At 42.8% G+C, this 21,364-nt stretch overlaps 1 protein-coding gene across 1 annotated transcript in view; it reads right to left on the reverse strand.

Annotated features, from left to right (window-relative positions):
• LOC124556257 overlaps nt 1-21,364 on the reverse strand; it is a 231,986-nt gene that overhangs the window by 112,980 nt on the left and 97,642 nt on the right. The window contains exon 4 of the mRNA XM_047130244.1: nt 3,183-3,390. Coding sequence (XP_046986200.1) covers nt 3,183-3,390 — 208 coding nt within the window. The remainder of the gene's footprint in view (nt 1-3,182; nt 3,391-21,364) is intronic.

The raw sequence follows: 21,364 nt of genomic DNA on the forward strand, positions 1-21,364 counted from the left end.
AGTGGCTGAAGGACAGTGAAAGCATGAGTGGACGACAAGATGTTGACGTCGACGCCTCGTCACTGGGCGTAGAGGTCGGGGACTGGTCGGTTCTGTGGCAGATTTGACGGCAAACTGCAATAGACATGCAGGCGCGAGTGGATAATGTTAAACATGGGGCTCCGCAGCAGACGATTCCTACGTGTTTGAATGTTCTCCTAATGATTACAGCGGGCGTGGGTTCACCGAGAGTGGGCCGTGGATCAGTGGAAACTTGGTTGGGTGGATAATGTCTCCTTTTAATTCTTTGAGGGGCAGGTAAACTTGATAAAAATTTACCCTAGAGGGGTATGAACAATAATTTACATATTTCGAATTTGACCCACTTATAACACTTCAGTTTTATTTTTGTGGTATGTTTCCTAACCGTCACCCTATTACAGTACACAGGTAAGTTATTTGGTGGTTCGACTTTGGTATAACTTTCTTTTAAGTTTCGCATCTCTTGAAACAGTCTTGGCTGCTGTCAAGCGGAAGGGTACTTCGCACAGTGAACACATCCATAAATCTCTATCAGGGTTTCCCTCGAACTGCAAACTGCACATCTTCTACACTGAGGAGTCAAACAAACTGGTACACCTGCCTAATATAGTGTAGCGCCTCCGCGAGCACGCAGAAGTACCACAAAACGACGTGGAATGGACTCGACTAATGCCTTAAGTAGTGCTGGAGGGAATTGACACCATGAATCCTGTAGGGATGTCCATAAATCCGTGAGAGTAATAGGGGGCGAAGATCTCTTCTGAACAGCAAGTTGCAAGGCAACACAGATATGCTCAATAATATTTGTGTCTGGGGAGTTCGGTGGCCAGCGGAAGTGTTTAAACTCAGAAGTGTGTTCCTGGAGCTGCTCTGCAGCAATTCTGAACGTGTGGGGTGTCGCACTGTCCTGCTGAAATTGCCCAAGTCCGTCGGAATGCACAATGGACATGATTGGAAGCAGGTGATCAGACAGGATGCTTACGTAAGCGTTACCTGTCAGAGTCGTATCTAGACGTATACGGGGTCCCGTATAACCCCAACTGCACACGCCTCACACTATTACAGAGCCTCCACCAGCTTGAACAGTCCTCTACTGGCATGCAGGGTCCATGGATTCGTGAGGTTGTCTCCATACCCGTACACGTCCATGCGCTCGATACAATTTGAAACGAGAGTCGTCCGACCAGGCAACATGTTTCCAGTCATTAACAGTCCAATGTCGGTGTTGACGGTTAGAGATGAGGTGTAAACCTTTGTCTTGTGCAGTCATCAAGGGTACACGAGTGGGCCTTAGGCTCCGTAAGCCTATATCGATGATATTTCGTTGAATGGTTCGCACGCTGACACTTGGTGATGACCCAACATTGAATCTGCAGCAATTTGCGGAACTGTTGCACTTCTCTCACGTTGAACGATTCTTTTGAGTCGTCGTTGGTCCCCTTCTTTCAGGATCTTTTTCCGGTCGCAGCGATATCGGAGATTTGATGTTTTACCGGATTACTGGTATTCACGGTGCAGTCGTGAAATGGTCATACGAGAAAACCTCACTTCATCGCTAACTCGATGGTGTGCCCCACCGCTCGCGCACCGGCTGTAACACCACGTTCATAGTCACTTAAATCTTGATAATCTGCCACTGTAGCAGTAGTAACCGACCTAACAACTGCGCCAGACACTTGTCATTTTAAATAGGTGTTGTGGACAGCAGCGTCGTATTCTGCCTGTTTACATATCTCCATCTTTGAATATGCATGCCTATACCTGTTTCTTCGGCGCTTCAGTGTATATTATGAGTGAATAGGCTAATGTTTACTGCTTTTGTGGTGAATACTTTCGTTTACGTATGGCTTGTGTGCCTGGATCTGAGATGATAAATTATTTTTGTATACGGAGGATGAAGCAGCAGCCTCTGAAATTATTTTTCTAATCAAGACATTATTACACCTCCCGACTAAAGTGAATGTCGGGTAACTGGCATCACTTTCATCACTGTCAACATTGTTGTCACTAGAAGGAATTTATCAAATAATATTCAGTAACATACTACTCCTGTTAATCTTTTTTGGTGAGACACACTGCATGGAGAAGATGGGTGGTGATTAGTGCCATGAACCACTCAGAAATCCGCCTATGAAGTATTAAAAATTCTATTCGAATAACAGGTAATGTTATCTGTAGATTTATGGAAGGTCAGTACATAAACATAAACCAATACTACCAAAAAAAGCCGTATAAAGAAGAACTATAAAGAGAAATGCACAACACTTCCACGAACTACACCAAAAATGCATGAAGTATTAGCTAGTGTCGTAAATTCGCTGCAAAAATGCTGCACTGTGACTCTCGTGTCATCTAGTGATACTCTAGTCAACAATTAGTTGGTTAGTTGAGAGAACTGCCACCTCTGAGCGGTAAACTGAGAAAAACGTGTGGTTAACCACAGTGACACCGTCCTTTCAAAGCATATACATATGTGTTAAGGTAGCAATGATGCCCACCCTTCAAAGAGTTAAACCGTGTCGGTGATCGTCCCCGGATACGCCGCCATTCAGACGGACGGGTACTCGAATCGTGCATCACGTTATGGACGCAGGCCGGTGGGGGCTTACTAACGCCATAGGCGACATGCAACTGGCCTTCCGTGAGACGTGTGGTAGCATTCTAAGGCACCTTGACGACTGCGGACTACGTGAACGTTGGTATGGATCTTCTGCATCCCATCATACTTGTATTCACAGAAGGCGACGGCATATTCCAGCAGGATAAGCACCAAAATTGTAGCATCACAAGTCCAAAACCCTGCTGCAGTGGTTTGAGAAGCATGACAGTGAATTCACGTTGATGTCTTAGTTACCAAACACATCTGATCCGTACCCGACGGCACACAAGTTACACGGCATCGGACTCCACGTCCGTGCCCACATACCACCGGTCCTTAATTACGGCGACTGCGTGACCTGTGCATTGACACCTCGTGCTACATTGCTCCAGAAAGTTGTCGACGACTTCTACAATGCATGTCACGAAGATTCCATGCCCTACTGCGTTCCAAAAATTACCCGACAGGCTATTAAGCAGGTGGTTGTAATGTGTTGGCTCATCGGTGTAATTGGATGTAATGACGAGCAGAGTGTCGCTTCACACTTTCTGTGTGTACTGACTGGAGAGGACCCGCGCGGTGGTGTATCCTGGCGGTGGCGGCGCAGTGCAGAGGCTCGGCGGACACCCGGACGGTGGCGGCGTGGTAGGGCAGCGCGGCGTTGTAGTGCGCGCGCAGTGGCCAGAACGCCGGCTCCAGCGCGAACGCGCCGCTCGCCCCCTCCGCCGCCTCCACGCGCAGCCACCGCAACAGCCCCGCTGCCGCTGGATCTGCACAAAGCGTGGAAACTCCCTCTTTATCTCACATTTCGGAAATACAAGAATTAAGTTATTCCCTCTCTATGTCTTCGAGTCGGATCAGTAGTGCCACTGAATTCCCAAAAGGATGTCACGCTAATGGGAAAAAAGTCAAACATACTTTTTAAAGCAGTATGAAACGTAAACAGCACACGTAGACACTCGCAGGGTTAAAGTGTAGGAAAAAATAATGTAAACTGAAGTTGAGTACACGTCTGCGGAAGGATACATGCGTGGCATCACGTGAGCATGTGACCGTGCGGGCTTAAACTAGTGCCCGCGACTTGCAGTTCTGTGTGCTTCAACTTGAACGCCACGTAGTGGCAGGACGGACGTCTCCGGACGCTATGCCCACTGCTGGCGGCTTGACTGTACATAGTACGTTGGCCTCCTCTGTTTACAGATTACCCCCTATGTGAGGCAGGGACCGTACCTGGACTGCGAAACATGCACGTAAATGTGGTGGCCGAAGTATGCAGAGGGCAGCCCTACATGCTCAACAGAACCTAAGTGCTACATCTTCTGCAGGTAGCAAAGTAGCCACTGTTATATTGACATTTAAACTAATCTTCTTCCTTGAGTTCCATATTGGTTGGTTGATTTAAAAAGGAGGGAAGGGACCAAACTGCTAGGTCATCGGTCCCAGTTCCATATTCTTAGACTCGATGTACAAGAGTGAGTAACAGCCGCCAGTGCTCGTAGCGAGGTCATAACGCCAGAAATCGTTTCAGTACAAACACGGGGACACTGAAGCGTAATTAGGTAGCACTACTAGTTTGAAAGGTAACCAGTATGGATGTAGGCAGTATAAAGCACGCATAGTGACTGCTATAAAGTAAAGCAGTGATGACACAGCACCTGCTGAAATAACGTTATATATTTTCAACAGTTATTATTAACCGAAGATTCAGAGTTTCGAGAAAAAATTCACCATTAGAACACAAACACATAAGAGTTTAATAGTGATGTATGCAAGGTTCTCGGGTGTCCAGCCGGATCCGATCGTCGAAGTTCCACGATATTTCGGGGAATAACCACAAGAAGGGATGCGACCCATAGTCAGCAACATAGGGGCACCGACGTATCTTTCGGCGCAGCACTTAGCGAGCATGCTAAGACCTTATGTGGGAAATGTGCGCACCATATACAGAACTCGATGGACTTCATTGGGCCCCTGAAGGAGATGACAGTACAAGAATCCGACCTCATGGTCAGCTTCGATGTCGTCTCATTATTCACACGTGTCCCGCTGGAAGATTCTCTCCCCTTAATCACTGAGAAATTCGGGCCTGAACTGACACAACTGTTCAGGCACGTGTTAACATCTACGTACTTTGTCTTCAATGGTCAATACTACATGCAGACCGACGGAGTAGCCATGGGGAGCCCGCTCTCCCCAGTGGTGGCCAACCTGTTCATGGAGAGTTTCGAAGAGGAAGCACTGGAAGCCGCCGAACTGAAACCTGTATGCTTCTTTCGCTACGTGGACGACACGTTCGTCATCTGGCCACATGGACAGGAACAGCTACAGATTTTTCTACAACATCTAAATTCGGTCCACAGTAACATTCGGTTCACCATGGAGACTGAGAAAGATGGAAAACTACCCTTTCCTGATGTCCTAGTGGAACGTAGGTCTGATAACTCATTGGATCACAGTGTGTACCGTAAGCCTACACACACTGACTTGTACCTACATGCCTCCAGCTGCCACCATCCGGCGCAGCTTAATGGAATTCTCAACACCTTGGTACATAGAGCACACTCGATCTCTGATGAACAGAACTTGCCAATGGAACTCAAACACCTGGAGACCGTGTTCCGCAAGAATGGGAATGGCAACCGCCAAATCAAAAGGGCCATCCGACAACAGAAGTGCAGCAAGAACGGAGATGAAGAACAACCCGAAGAAGAGAAGCAAGCTCTGGCCTTTCTGCTGTTTGCTGGCAACGTGTCGTCAAAAATAGGGAGACTGTTAAGGCGACATAAGATTGACACAGTCTTCCGACCACCAGCAAAGACTCGTGACCTACTAGGAACGGAAAAGATGACGTAGGCCTTAAGAAAGCGGGCGTATGCAAAATCAAGTGCGGCTGTGGCAAATCCTACAAAGGCCAAAGAAGTTCGCACGGTCTAGGACCGATGCAAGGAATACGAACGTCACACCGTCTTACGCCAACCCAGCCATACGGCCCTAGTAGAACACTGCACTGAAACCAGACACACAGCGAAATTCGAAGAGACAAAAATCCTGACGGCCGCAAGTGCCTACGGAGACAGTATCTACAAGGAGGCCATAGAAATTCGGGTAACAGATAACCTCATCAACAGGGACACCGGGTTTCACCTTAGCAAGGCCTGGAAACCATTATTAAACACCAGCAAAGAGCAACGGCGCGAGCGGACGAGAGATCCTTTCGCCACGGCGGACGGAGATGGACGGCGCCTACCACCGGGCGTGGCTGCAGCTACCCCCACCCCTCCCACCACGCGGCGCCCCGCCGGCCGCCCGCGCCGGGGTACGACTCGGGACCCCGCGGACATAAATACCACGGACACAGCGCAGACAGATCATTCCATCAGCACCACCTGATGATGGTGGAACGGCTATTCGCCGAAATATCGTGGAACTTCGGCGATCGGATCCGGTTGGACACCCGAGAACCTTGGATACAGCACATTCGCCGGGAAAGCCTCAGATCACATATTTTAATAGTGGTATATGTGTACTTCATTTCTCTCCTGATATATTTTCGCAGCAAAGCACTCACGAAACTTTTGACACACTTGAAACCATGCGCCTTTCTCCTTAATCTTATCATGGTACTCCTTGCAAGATTTGTCCAGTATATCAGGACATTTATTAATCTTTTCAATAAACAATTCCACATCCAAATCGGCTGCATCCATTGTGGACTGAAGACACTGTTGCTAGGGTTACCAATTCTCCGTCAACGAATGCTGCCTCGCACCATACAGTGATACTGCCGCAATTTTCTAGCCACGTACTCGCTGCGAATTCCTAGCTTCACTGTCGTAGTGCGCTTGGCTCCGCCGATTCACATGTATCGTAAAATATTCGTTGAAATGACGCTGGAAACTCCCGATGATAAACTGCTCGTGTTCATTGAGACTGACAAAAGATTTAGGACCATCGCCAAGCATTCCTCTCTACTCTCTGCTTTTATGATAAATCGTTCTGCGAAGTCGACCTACTCTCGGGCATTATGGAAATATAAAACTCCTCTCCAATCAGATTCACATATGTCGACTATCTTTACTTTTACGATGAGTTATATGAAGCTGTTTTTCTCTTTTCTAAATGTGCCCCAAATTACGACGTTTCCTTGTGCTTAGTGGCAGTTATTTGTACCTAAATGAATGCCCATTAAATAGGAAGATTGTCTAAAAAAGGCAGAAATATGGAATGAACAACGTGGCTGAACACCACAAAGCAAGACAGCAAACTTTTTATTTGCTTACTAGCCAAAACCTGGATTTTCAGCTCTGGTCCAAAGAATGTAAAGAGATGGGACTTGGATAAACTGAAAGAACCAGATGTTCCAGAGTGCTTAAAGAGTGACCATTAGGGAACTAATGACAAGAACAGTGGAAAGGAATACAGTGGAAGAAGAATGGGTAGCTTTGAGAGATGAAATAGTGAAGGCAGCAGAGGATCAGGTAGGTAAAAAGACGAGGGATAGCAGAAATCCTTGGGTAACACAAGCGGTATTAAATTTAATCGATGAAAAGATAAAATATAAAAATTCAATAAATGAAGTAGGTGAAAGGGAATAGAAACGTCTAAAAAATGAGATCGACAGGAAGTACAAAATGGCTAAGCAAGAATAGCTACAGGACAAATGTAAGGATGTAGAAGCATATATCACTAGGGGTAAGTCAGATGCTGCCTACAGGAGAATTAAAGAGGCCTGTATTAATATCAAGAGCTCAAATTGAAAAGCAGTCCTAAGCAAAGAAAGGAAAGCAGAATTGAGGAAGGAGTATATCGAGCGTCTATACAAGGGGATATATTTCAGGGAAATGGAAAAGGAATCAGATGAAGATGCAATAGGAGATATGATACTGCGTGAAGAATTTGACAGAGCACTGAACGACCTAAGTCGATACAAGGCCCCGGAAGTAGACAACATTTCATTACAACTACTGATAGTTTTGGGTGAGCCAGCCATGTCAAAACTCTTCCATTTGGTGAGCAAGATATATGAGACAGGCGAAATACCCTCAGACTTAAAGAAGAATATAATAATTTCAATCCCAAAGAAAGCAGGTGTTGACATGTGTGAAAATTACCGAACTATCAGTTTAATAAGTCACAGTTGTAAAATACTAACACGAATCCTCTACAGAAGAATGGAAAAACTGGTAAAAACCACGTCGGGGAAGATCAGTTTGGATTCCGGAGAAATGTAGGAAAACGCGAGGCAATACTGACCCTACGACTTCTCATAGAAGAAAGGTTAATGAAAGGAAAACAACGTTTATAGCATTTGTAGACTTAGAGTAAGCATTTTAAGATGTTGACTGGAATACGCTCTTTTAAATTCTAAAGGTGGTAAGAGTAAAGTACAGGGAGCGAAAGGCTATTTACAATTTGTACGAAAACCAGGTGGTATTTATAAGAGCCGAGGGGCACGAAAGGGAAGCAGTGGTTGGGAAGGGACTGGGACAGGGTTGTTATTTAATCTGTATATTGGGCAAGCAGTATAGTAAACAAAAGAAAAATTTGGAGTAGGAATTAAAGTCCAGGGAGAAGATATAAAAACTTTGAAGTTTGCAGATGACATTGCAGTTCCGTCAGAGACAACAAAGGATTTGGAAGAGCTGCTGAACGGAATAGACAGTGTCTTGAAAGTAGAATAAAAGATGAACATCAACAAAAGCAAGGCAAGGATAATGGAATGTAGTCTAATTAAATCAGGTGATGTGGAGGGAATTAGATTAGCAAACGCGACACCTAAAGTAGTAGATGAGTATTGCTATTTGGGAAGCAAAGTAACTGATTATGGTCAAAGTAGGGAGCATATAAAATGCAGACTGGTGATGGCAAGAAAAGCGTTTCTGAAGAAGAGAAATTTGTTAACATCGGATATAGATTTAAGTGTCAGGAAGTCACTTCTGAAAGTATTTGTATGGAGTGTAGCCATGTATGGAAGTAAAACATGGACGATAAGCAGTCTAGACAAGAAGAGAATAGAAGCATTTGAAATGTGGTGCTACAAAAGAATATTGAGGATTAGATGGGTGGATGACGTAACTAATGAGGAGCCACTGAATAGTACTGGGGAGATGATAAATTTGTGGCACAACCTGACTAGAAGAAGGAATCGGACATTCTGACTCATCTGGGGATCAACAGTTTAGTACTGGACGGAAGCGCGGGGGGTGAAAATCGTAGAGGGAGACCGAGAGGTGAATACAGTAAGCAGATTCAGAGGGATGTAGATTGCAGTAGTTACATGGAGATGACGAGGCTTGCAGAAGATAGTGCAGCATGGAGAGCTACATCAAATCACTCTTTGAACTGAAGACCACAACAAATACACAGAAGACTCCGCACTTGTTTGACTAATACAAAAATGAATGAAAATAGAAGAAGAAACTCCTAATACATTGTTCAGTTTATTAATGAAGAAGTCGAATCTAGACTAGGAATATCTTCTCTAAAGACTAAATTCGTAACGATAAAGGCTAACACTTGCAATCAGAACAACCGCGCAGCAACAATCTCACATTGTATCCCGCTAGTCCGTAAACAGCATTTTGATGCATATAACGGTATGGAGCGTATTCGTTGTGGATATTTAGCATCAAGACAGTAAAAAACGAGATATCACTCGTGGGAGCACAGGAGGGGAGGGGAGAGCTTACATTGAGACATGTAAGGGTAGAAGCTTTACCCGCTGTTTGTTGGCTTGAATCATGGAGGATAGCTTGCTAGTTACCATCCTGTTTTGATAAACGTGTCTTCGAATTTACCAGAATTAATTTTGGTCCATCAGCTGTAGTCTAGAGACTTACCGCACACTGCTGAAAGCAGTTCCAAGTTTTTTAACATTTTCGTAATTTATATAAGTTCTTTGCAGGCTTGTTAACACCAGTAAATGTAGATGAAGCTGATTATGTAAAATAAGATAGATGACACATTTCAAATTCGATAGTTTCTTGTTAAAATATTACTATTCAGTAGTGGCAATAACAATTTCAGCAGCTGTAGCAGGCAGCCAAATTCACAACTAGCAGACTCAAAGCGTCCCTCTCAGTTCACGAGTAACTGATCAAACTGTTAATTCCTCAGTCTGTATCAACATAGTTCACTACGAAGACATTAAACTTCCTGTATGATCTCACTAGCGGAAAGATGCTAAATAGCGATGTGACTGGTGTCGTGGAACACTTGCATCACTTGACCTCTTGCCCCCGGAAATCGGAAATCACAACACACAAACTTTACAAACTTACGTCGTGCAGACGGAGCTCTTCATAATTTTGGCACTAGCAAGACGATTCCCCCAGTCTCGATACCGAAGACCAGCTTCTACTGGCTTGCTTCGTATTGGCTGCCACTCTCGTCTCTTTCCCCATTATGGCCGCACAGTCTGTGAATAGAATGCTGTCCGCCCCTAGTAGTTGAGTGGTCAGCGCGATGGAATGTCATACCTAACGGCCCGGGTTCGATTCCCGGCTGGGTCGGAGATTTTCTCCGATCAGGGATTGGGTGTTGTGTTGCCCTTATCGTCATCATTTCATCCCCATCGACACGCAAGTCGCCGAAGTGGCGTCAACTCGAAAAACTTGCACCAGGCGAGCGGTCTACCCGACGGGAGGCCCTAGCCACACGGCATTTCCATTTCCAGTGGAATGCTAGTCGGAGGTAGACGCGTAGGACGTTCCATTACGAAAATCGTTAGCTAATGCAATATCCCGAAATCCACAGTAACAAGAGAGTGCCGAGAATACCAAATTTCAGGCTTTCACTTAAAAGACCGAGAGCAGCGGCGTTTGTGTAGAATTTTCAGTGCTAGTAGACAAGTAACACTGCATGAAATGACAGCAGAAATCAAAGTGGAACGTACGATGAACGTATCTCTTAGGACTTTGGGTCGAAATTTGGCGTTAATGGGTTATGGCAGCAGACGAGCGAAGTTAGTGCCTTTGCCAACAGCACGACATCGCCTGCAGCGCCTTTCCTGGGCTCGAGGCCACGTCGGTTAGTCTCTAGACAACTAGGAAACCATGGGCTCGTCAGACGACTCCCGATTTCAGTTGGTAAGAGCGGATGGGAGGGTCCTAGTGTGGCGAAGACCCGACGAAGCCATGGACCCAAATTCTCAACAACACATTATGGAAGATAGTGGTGTCTCCATAATTTTTGGGCTGCGTTTACATGGAATGTACGGGTCGAACAGAACTGATCGTTGACTGTAAATGGTGATGTTCAGCGCTTTGGAGGCCATTTTCAGCTATTCATGGACTTAATGTTCTCAAACAATGGTGGGATTTTTATGGATGGCAATGCTCCATTTCACCGGGCCACAATTGCTACCTATTGGTTTGTTGAACATTCTGAAGGATTCGAGATAATGATTTTGCCACCCAGATCGCTCGGCATGAATTCCATCCTACATTTATGGAACATAATCTAGAGGTCAGCTCGGGTGCAAAATTCTGCATCGGCAATACTTTCGCAATTTATAACGGCTGTAGTGGCAGCACGGCTCAGTATTTCTGCAGGGGCTACGAACGATTTATTGAATCCATGCCACGTCGAGTTTCTGCTCTACGCCGGCCAGGAAGATGTCCGACATGATATTAGGAGTTATCCGATGAGATTTTTCAACTCAATGCAAATGTCTCGACCACTCTAAATTGCGTACTAGAGCACAGTCAGCATATTAATACACCTTTCTGAACTGAAAATATCGCGGTCCCGTTTACGCACAGAGACATCCCGTCCAGCAATATTCCTAAAGGTACTGCCAAAAAACTTTTCTAGGCACGGCTGTGAGCTCGTGGCTTAAAATTCGTTTTCTTTAGGAACAAGGAAGCAAGCTGGACGGGAGAGCACTTTATTAAAAAGACCCGAAAGTCCCTCCTGAGATCTGGCTTCAAAATTTCTACCCTAATATACAAAGATTGATACAGATACCCAGTTAATTTAAAATAGTCGAAACTGTTTCGACACAAGAGTCAGAAAAATGCAGCGAAGATCCAAAAGTTGTAGTCCAGCGGCACTTTAAACCGTATGTTATACATGCTCAAGAGTCTTCTATAGAGGGTGTACACAAATTCGCTCACTTGGACGCAACAGCGGTGTTCCTTGTGTGCTAACAGCACAAAATGTAAGGCGCGATGAGACAGTTTCTGGGGCGTTGCTGCAGTGTATATGCAACGTAGCGCGTCTACGATGCGGGTAGCACCGAGATGTAAGTTAGGTGGTGGTGGTGGTGGTTAGGGTTTAACGTCCCGTCGAAAACGAGGTCATTAGAGACGGAGCGCAAGCTCGGGTTAGGGATGGATTGGGAAGGAAATCGGCCGTGCCCTTTCAAAGGAACCATCCCGGCATTTGCCTGAAACGATTTAGGGAAATCACGGAAAACCTAAATCAGGATGGCCGGAGACGGGATTGAACCGTCGTCCTCCCGAATGCGAGTCCAGTGTGCTAACCACTGCGCCACCTCGCTCGGTGTAAGTAAGGGATTAACGTGACGACGTGAATGCGATAAATCCGGAAACCTGAACTATGGCAAAGTTATTACCAAATATGTCCTAACAAGACTAACGTGCTGTTCTTCCTTTCTTGGTTGGCGGAGGACAAACATCGGTAGACATCGATCGGAGAATGAAGAATGTGTGTGGGGCAGCATGTTTGTCGAAAACCACCGTTATGGAATTTTGTGGCTAGTGCCGAGCTGGTCGCGGTTCGATATAAGTGCCGGTCTATCTGGGAGGTTGGTCTCATCCATTGCGGAGAAGTGGAAGACATCTGAACAGTCGCCGTATAGTCCTGATTTCTCCCCATGCGGTTATCACGCCTTTGGTCGCTTAAGGAGTCCTTCAAGGTTCGACGATTCCTGAGGGGAGAGGATGCCCAGAAGGCGGTTAAGGAAGTCTTCACGCAGTAGGACATGATGGTTTACCAAACGGGTATCTTCAACCTGGTGCATCGGTGGAAAGATTGCTTCAATGCTCACGTGGTTTTTGCCTCATTGGCATACCGATTCTGGGCTGTACGGCCTTCGAACATAAACTTTTTGATCACCGTTTATAAATCTCTCAATAAAATGTCGTGTAGTGAAATTTTTTTGTAGAGAATAGACGTCACAGAAAGGCAATCTGGCAACATTGTGAAATGCTGTAGTGGTGCTTCCCAGCTAGTGCAAAGTGTGCAGTTTTGCGTCAGGATATTCGGATTTGCAGTTCTGGGTGTAATTTTTTTTTTCAAAAATTTTGAGCTGCCCAATAATGTTATAGTGCACTGCTTGTTAACCGATACATATCCTTAAACTACAGCTTTTTTGGTGAATATAACGATTATTCGTCAGACATGTCAGAAAAATTCAGAATCAGTTAAGAATAAATTACTTGTAACTTGAAAAAAATCAATACATAACAATGCGGACATAAAAACATGCTATATTCAGCAACAGTAGCCAGTTTCCTCTCTTGTTTCTTACTTTGGAGGAAGGAGTGTAAATGAAAAAAAGTGCTTCAAATGGCTCTAAGCACTATGGGACTTAACATCTGAGGTCATCAGTCTCCTAGACTTAGAACTACTTAAATCTAACTAACCTAAGGACGTCACACACATCCATGCCCGAGACATGATTCGAGACTGCGTCCGTAGCAGTCGCGTGGTTCCGGACTGAAGCGCCTAGAACCGCTCGACCACAGCGGCCGGCGTAAATGAAGAAAAGGGAAGCAGAGCAGGTTAGGGACTGGAAATCATGAACGACTGTAGTGAATAGAAGACAACAGAGTAAACGTTTAAAGGCCAAATATCTTTTAAAAGTGGAATAATAAAAAGGAATGTACTCTGATTTCTCTTTCAGTATTAAATAACTCCAGGTGTTTTGTATAAAGCTTGGTGCAATTGCTGTACATCCGATATCAAATCACTTAGTCGAAAATTACAAAATAATTACACCTCAAGCCGGAATCTAACTCTCCAAGTCGACAATTCTGAAGCAATACTGTAACCACTACATTAACTGGGCGGACTGAATGAAGATTCTTATTGTACATGTGGTTACAGTGGTGGCACATTGTAGTTATTCGACGTTCATTTTCTACCTAAAATGTGCACGAGGCGAACTTTTCTCACAGACATTTTTGTGCTGTTAGTATAGAACGAATCGCTCTTTGGTGGCGAAGTGGGCGGATTTTTATTCATGCTTTATAACAGAACACAACAACATGTTGACAGTGTCATTGCTCCTGGACAAGCTGGATTAAGAGCTACAGAAATTTGCTGCGAGTAAGTCCTACCTGTAACATCACACAAAACCATCCAGTGCCTTCATGGAACTGTCACCGCTTATTAAACCCTGCGGCCATACGGGCTCATACTGAAGCCAAAGGAAATTATTCCCTGCTTAGAAATTACGGATAATCCATATTTTAGGGTCACCAAGTAATAAAATACTGTTAGTGTTTCTCTGTAAAGAAAAAAGGTAGCCTACTACAAGGAATAGTATTGGCCTCCCTTCTAGTGAAAAACTATATTTGTGACATGTCTGTAACAACCTCAGAGTAACTCTGTTATACTGCTGACATGGCAATAGCCATCCAAAAAACCATCTAGATGAAGAAGAACCCATTCTTACAGCAGATCTGGGAAAGACGAATTAATATTATAAGAAGTGGTAACTGTACCCCAATCTAAGCAAAACATAAATTTTCTCATTTACATCGAAATATGTTAACAGACACATATTGCAGTGCCTGTGTTATTCAGAAATATGATGCAAAGTTCCTTCGGACATGCAAGTATGTACAAAGGAACAGGCACTGCGGCGACTACTGCCGTTACGATATACTTAAAATGTATTCGCAGCTGCGAATATGGACAACCATCAGCTGTACAATGAAATAACGAAATGGTTGACGACATAAGGAAGTTTGGGTCTGGCCGTCAGTCGTGCTCAGATTGCTATATCGTAAGACAACCGCTCGCGATAAGGGCAAAATCCGGGATTGGGTCCCGGTCCATTATATAGCTGATGGTTGTCCATATTAGCAGCTGGGATTACAATTAATGTACAATGCTGAGTGTTCCATTTTTCAGTAACTGCACCGGCGTCACACTTGACTATTAACGCACACTTAAAGGTAACTGAACAAAACTAAAAATATGACGTAGTAAAATAACGAAACACAAAAAATGGTTTTGACTCTTTGAGACAGAAGTTGAACGGCCCTTCCCCTAACTTCTTGCTTTGTCTGAGTTTGTACGTTCTGTTCACATTTACACATCTTAGTTTGGAATAAACCTGATTTCATTTTCCTGAGAAGTTTGTGATCTCTGGTATATCCTTTTGGCTGTTTTCGCCATTTTACATAGCCTGGTCAACTTGAGATGTTTTCACTTTTGCAACTTCACAAAGTGGTTCACCTTATGTACGAAGCAGTCACCCATTATAAAACGGCCAGCAGCATTATGATAATTTTTATACACTGTTCCAATTATATTTTTGTTAGACGTTCCACATGTCGATTAATTTCTTTCATTCCGTTGTTTCGTATCACCGCATATTCAGAGAGCGAGTTACGAAGTCCTTTATTAGTCGTCTGGTAAAGCAGTTAAATCTTTACACAGTATTGCCGAACGCCTTAAATCCGCCAGTATAGATATCAAATCACATATAGCCTTCGGAAACGGATAGAAGCAAACACCAAGATACAGACAATACTGCTCTCATGAAAGAAGCCGCTTGAAATGTCAGCCGTATTAATCATAATTTTTTACTATGATGAAATCCTCATTCATTGAATTATTTGTAGATAACTAGACTTGCTGATTGATGTTGTTGAAAGCACTACTAATACAACAGATAAAGCACTGACTACAAATTTTTTTATTCGATACAGTCACTGAACGGACATATAGCTTAATAGTTACATTGATCAGCTTGAATGTAGCCGCATTCACGCAAGCTGTAAGGTGTCAGTAAAATCCAACACCTTCCATGAAAACCCTGACATGATAAGCAAATCCAGTAGTATGTCACATAGTTCCGAATAAATCGTGACATTAAATTAACCAAACTAATACGACTAACGAGTGAGCAAATGGAATACCACAGACTAACACAAGAATGCCTAAATGCATGTCATACCTTCCCACCGTGAGACAGACGCAGTTCCGAGGGGAGAAACGAGAACAGAAGCCGAGAGCAGAACCGTGTTAAGCTCGAAGGCCCTACAATAAGGGACGGACTGGACACCCACGTCGATAGCTAACCACTAGGACCACCCCAGCTGCAAGTTTTAGCATTAGACTTTTTCGCGTCTTTGTTACGTTAGGACCACCCCCCAGCCCATGTTAAAAGATAGAGCCCTCCAGAAGAACAGTATAGATCTGACGATAACACTAAAGAACCACACCAGCTGCATGTTTTAGCGTGAGACTTTTTCGCGTCTCTGTTACGTTGCAAACTTTAAAAACATTGCCCCACCACGAAAAGTATAACGTTTCTCATTGGATAGACAGAATTTTTGTAGGCGGAGCTTAAGGTTAACATGGAGACCCTGATTGGTCACATGAAAACACAGCCAGATAGTTTTTTTTTTTTAAAAAACTTCGGTAAATTGTAGTAAGGGGAAGTTACGAGAAGAGTTACTTCCGAGACGGCGAGGTGAGCGGAGCTGTGCTGCCTGCCGCCCCCTGACGAACACCGACAAGGAAATGAACGCACGCGATGCCGCATAACAGCGCATAAAGCTTCACTCAGAACTGCAGAAGTCTCATCTGTTACACCCCTTTTTGCGTAATACTAGTGTCGACCGTCAATTAAAGCTCATGGTGTTCACATTTGCCACTTGAAGTAAAAATCTGAAACGCGATGATTTTTCTGTTATATAGCTATTGAGAAGCCACATCAGCCACTGTAATTTACGACAAGTTAGATAAGTAATTAAAGATAATGGAGGGTCACTGTAGACCATTTTGATAGTTTTCTCTTTTGTGAAACTTAATTTAAACCTAGATTATAGATGTGATATGGCATAGGTCATCCTTCGATCCATTGTAGAACTTGGAAACCCATTCAGGGAATATTCGTTCACATTTTTTTGTTGAACGCAGTTGGTTTTTACCATCCTGTATTAAAACATTTCCTTTTATCAATAGTGCAATTTATAAACAATGTTTTGTGAGTAGTATAAAATTTCCAATGGTGAACTTAACTGCTTTTTCGACGTTATTTTACCAGCTAACTAAAAATAGGAAAGCCTTGAACCCCTTCCACTAAATTTAGTTAATACTAAGATTCTTTTACAGGGAGTGCAGTGGAGCTGACGCTGAAATCATTAAGTATTTGGTTATATTATCGCTAGTCTCACTGAACTCTTCTGAATTCTACATGTCATGTGTGGTCTGGCGTCTCCTTACCAGCAACAGGTCCCAGGTTCAAACTAGTCAATTCCCTAAAAAACACGCTCAGAGCGAAAGTGGTAGGGAGACACGATATATAACAAACAGACACCACGCAGAATGTTAGAAAATGGCGACCCTGCCAGGATGGTAAAATACTATGATTGAAGGTCGACCACATGCCTAACTAGGTCAGAAAAATATCCTGTTGAAAAATTTTCGTAGTAAAAATTTTTTTTCTTAAGTTATACATAGTTGAAAACAGTAGCTGCAGCGATAGATAGTAAAAGTATTCAATAGAAAGTGAGTCTGGCAGAGACAATAGCATAATTAAGTTATGAATTTTACAAATTGTTAGAATTAAGTTTTCTCTCCAATGCAAGCGCACAGGTGGCGGATACATCGTTGACAGGTTGGTTCTGACCCAACAAGTAAGTGAATGGATTGTCAAGTCGTGTGTGCAAAAAGTTTATGAAACGTGTGAGATCGTATGAGCGCATGTTGACGCGAAGTAGGGCGCGTGAATTGCTTTTAAAACAGAAAATAAGGGATTCGGAAAGATTAGCAATGGTAGATCAAGACCTTGACCGAATTGAGGTAGAGACCCAGCATGAAAATGGACAGAGAATAGAGGACAGTATAACAGACGACGCAGTATCGCGAGAAATAGGACATATAACGCACCATAACGAGGATAATGTACGCCAAGGCACAGAAAACCTAGGTCAGCATACGACAGAGGAGCAGGAAAGTAGAGAGACAGTCGATGAGGATTCTAACTTGCGTCTTGAATACGTAGAATCCATAGTACAAGTAATCAGAGCTCCCTCACCACAGAGTACAAGGAATGCGAGCAGAAACGTGTCACAGCACAGTTCAATGCAATCGGTTGCGAACCAACACTTGGGCGAAAACACAGAGCGTAGGACGTCGGAAGAAAACGCAATAGGACCCACCAATCTGGCAGAATTATTACAACAAATTACGGAAACCATGACAAGGCAAAATAAAGACATAGCGAACCAAATTCAAATTCAGAATGTAGAAACCACGAGACAAATGAGTGAGATTAAAGAACAAAACAAAAAAAAATCAGTTACACCTAAGTCTCATATTGAAGACGTGGCAAAAGAATCTCGAGAAGTGATAGGAAACTTAATAACAGGTCACAATCAATTGAGAACAGACATTGACAAGGTACAAGCGGACGTACAAACATTGCGTAATGACGTTCAGGACGAGATCAAAACATTACGTAACAACACCCAGGGAGAAGCCAAGAAACTAGAGAAACAGATTAACGAAATTACTAGACAAGCAGCAGATACTGCGCGTGAAGTTGTTAAAAACAGTGTGTTACACAAACGTATCACAAAAGCAGCGCTGAAAAGATATGATAACCGCATAGTCAAAATAGAAGCGCAAACGAAGCGACAATTTCAGAAATTGCAAACAGAGTTGTTGCAAACCATTGAAGAGCGTAGTGAACAGGATCGAACAAGCACAGAGTCTGCAACCACATCCGTATCTGTAACAGCACCGGAAAAACAAGCAATTAACGAAGATATCATGCATTTGCGATTCCAATCACAGGCGGAAAATAACATACGTGACAATGGAAAGCCAGGTCGCGAAGAGTACAGTGCAATGCATTCAGCTACACGTTCACAACCGATGGAAGAAAATTATTGCGTACCACTCCAACGATACTACGCAAGGGTAGGCGAAAGTTACAGTGGACAATATCCAATGGATCTACCACAACCGGAAAGAACGACGGGAGAAATGATCAGAAACAAAAGTGGTGAAGAATCGCAGATTTCATATGGAACTATGACGAAGTACGACAACGATCATGTCCTCACAGTCAGAAAATTTCAACACTTTCGAGAAGGAAACTCATTACATCCACGAACTTTTATTGATCAATTCCGAGTAGGATTGCCAGAACACTGGACGCTAGCACACAAATTAGACTTTATATGTGCACACATGTCAGGAACAGTCGCAGAAACCATGCAGAATGTTGCAGCGACATGCCGATCGTACGAAGATTTCAGAGAGAAGTTTCTCTCACGATATTGGTCCAGCGAAGCACATAACATAGTGAAGTACGAATTATTACAGAACCCATATTTTGAAAATTCAGGAGAGAAGAGTCCCGTGAAATTTTTCGAATTAATGGCAAAGAAAAATCAATGCTTAGATGTACCATGCATTGACGGAGAGTTGATTAAATTATGCGCGATGAAGCTACCATTGAAATACCAGCAATCATTAGTAGGTCGCGGAGGCAATGACTTTTTTTTGATTAGATTAGATTTACTTTCATTCCAATTGATCCGTAGTGAGGAGGTCCTCCAGGATGTGGAACATGTCAGAAAAACAACAATACATGACAAATATTTACAACTAAAACAAATAAGCTAATGTACCATTCCACAGGTCCCAAGTGGAATGATCGTCATTTTTTAATGAACACTAAGAGTCATTTTACAAATACTATTGCACTGAATTTAAAATAAAAAGTTTTTTATTTATTTATAAGGTAAGAAACATGTAATACAACTACTGTAATACTTATTTACAATGAACACATTACTGCACTGAAATGGTGCAGAAGTTAGATTATACTTACACACTTACACACACACAAGCACACACACACACACACACACACACACACACACACACAAATTTTCAGTGAACACATTACTGCACTGAAATTGTGCAGAAGTTATGTTGTACTTATATACAAATCAGTTGGTTTTCCTAAGAAATTCATCAATGGAGTAGAAGGAGTTGGCCACCAATAAATCCTTTAGGCTTCTCTTAAACTGAATTTCATTGGTTGTTAAGCTTTTTATGGCTGCTGGCAAGTTATTGAAAATGTGTGTTCCTGAATAATGCACACCTTTTTGTACAAGACTAAGTGACTTTAAATCCTTGTGAAGATTATTCTTATTTCTAGTATTGATTCCATGAATTGAGCTGTTGGTTTGAAAAAGTGATATATTTTTAATGACAAATTTCATTAAGGAATAAATATATTGGGAAGCTGTAGTTAGTATCCCTAGTTCCCTAAACAGGCTTCTGCAGGATGTTCTTGAGTTCACACCACATATAATTCTTACTGCATGTTTTTGTGCCCGGAAAACTTTAGCTTGGCTTGATGAATTACCCCAGAAAATAATCCCATATGACATTATGGAATGAAAGTAAGCATAGTATGCCAGCTTTTTCATTTTTATATCCCCTACGTCTGACAAAATTCGCATTGCAAACAGAGATTTGTTAAGACGCTTCAGCAGTTCTGTGGTGTGCTCCTCCCAGTTGAATTTATTATCAAGCTGTAATCCCAAGAATTTAACACCGTCCACTTCTTCTATCTTCTTGTCATCATATGTTAGACATATACTCTTGGGACACCCCTTACAAGTTCTGAACTGCATGTAGTGTGTTTTTTCAAAGTTTAGTGACAAAGAATTGGCTAGGAACCAGTGATTAATGTCCACAAATATTTTATTGGCTGATCTTTCTAAGACTACACTTGATTTGCTATTTATTGCAATGTTTGTATCATCAGCAAACAAAACAAACTTGGCATCTGGTAATGTTACTGATGACAGGTCATTGATATACACAAGAAAAAGTAAGGGCCCCAAAATGGAACCTTGTGGGACCCCACATGTAATTAGTTCCCAGTTGGATGATGCCTGATAGCTTGATACATGTCTCTTTCCTAATAACACCCTTTGTTTCCTGCCAGAGATATAAGATTTGAACCATTTTGCAGCATTTCCTGTTACACTATAATATTCTAGTTTACTTAAAAGGATATTGTGATTTACACAGTCAAATGCCTTTGACAGATCACAAAATATACCAGTTGCCTGCAATTTTTTGTCTAATGAATTAAGTACATTTTCACTGTAAGTGTAGATAGCCTTCTCAACATCAGAACCTTTTAGAAATCCAAACTGTGACTTTGACAGTATGTTATTTGAGATAAGATGGTTATAAAGACGACTGTACATTACTTTTTCGAAAATTTTTGAGAATGCTGGCAACAGTGAAATTGGACGGAAATTTGATGCTATTTCTTTATCTCCCTTCTTAAACAGTGGCTTAACTTCAGCATATTTCAGCCATTCGGGAAATATTCCACTGATAAACGACTGGTTACACAGATAGCTTAATATGTTCCTTAGCTCAGAATCACATTCTTTAATTAACTTTGTTGATATTTCATCATACCCACTAGATGTTTTTGATTTTAAAGATTTTATGATGGACGTTATTTCTGTTGGGGTAGTGAGGGTCAAATTCATA

This window comes from Schistocerca americana, chromosome X (genome assembly GCF_021461395.2).
Source record: "Schistocerca americana isolate TAMUIC-IGC-003095 chromosome X, iqSchAmer2.1, whole genome shotgun sequence".
NCBI classification, from domain to species: domain Eukaryota; kingdom Metazoa; phylum Arthropoda; class Insecta; order Orthoptera; family Acrididae; genus Schistocerca; species Schistocerca americana.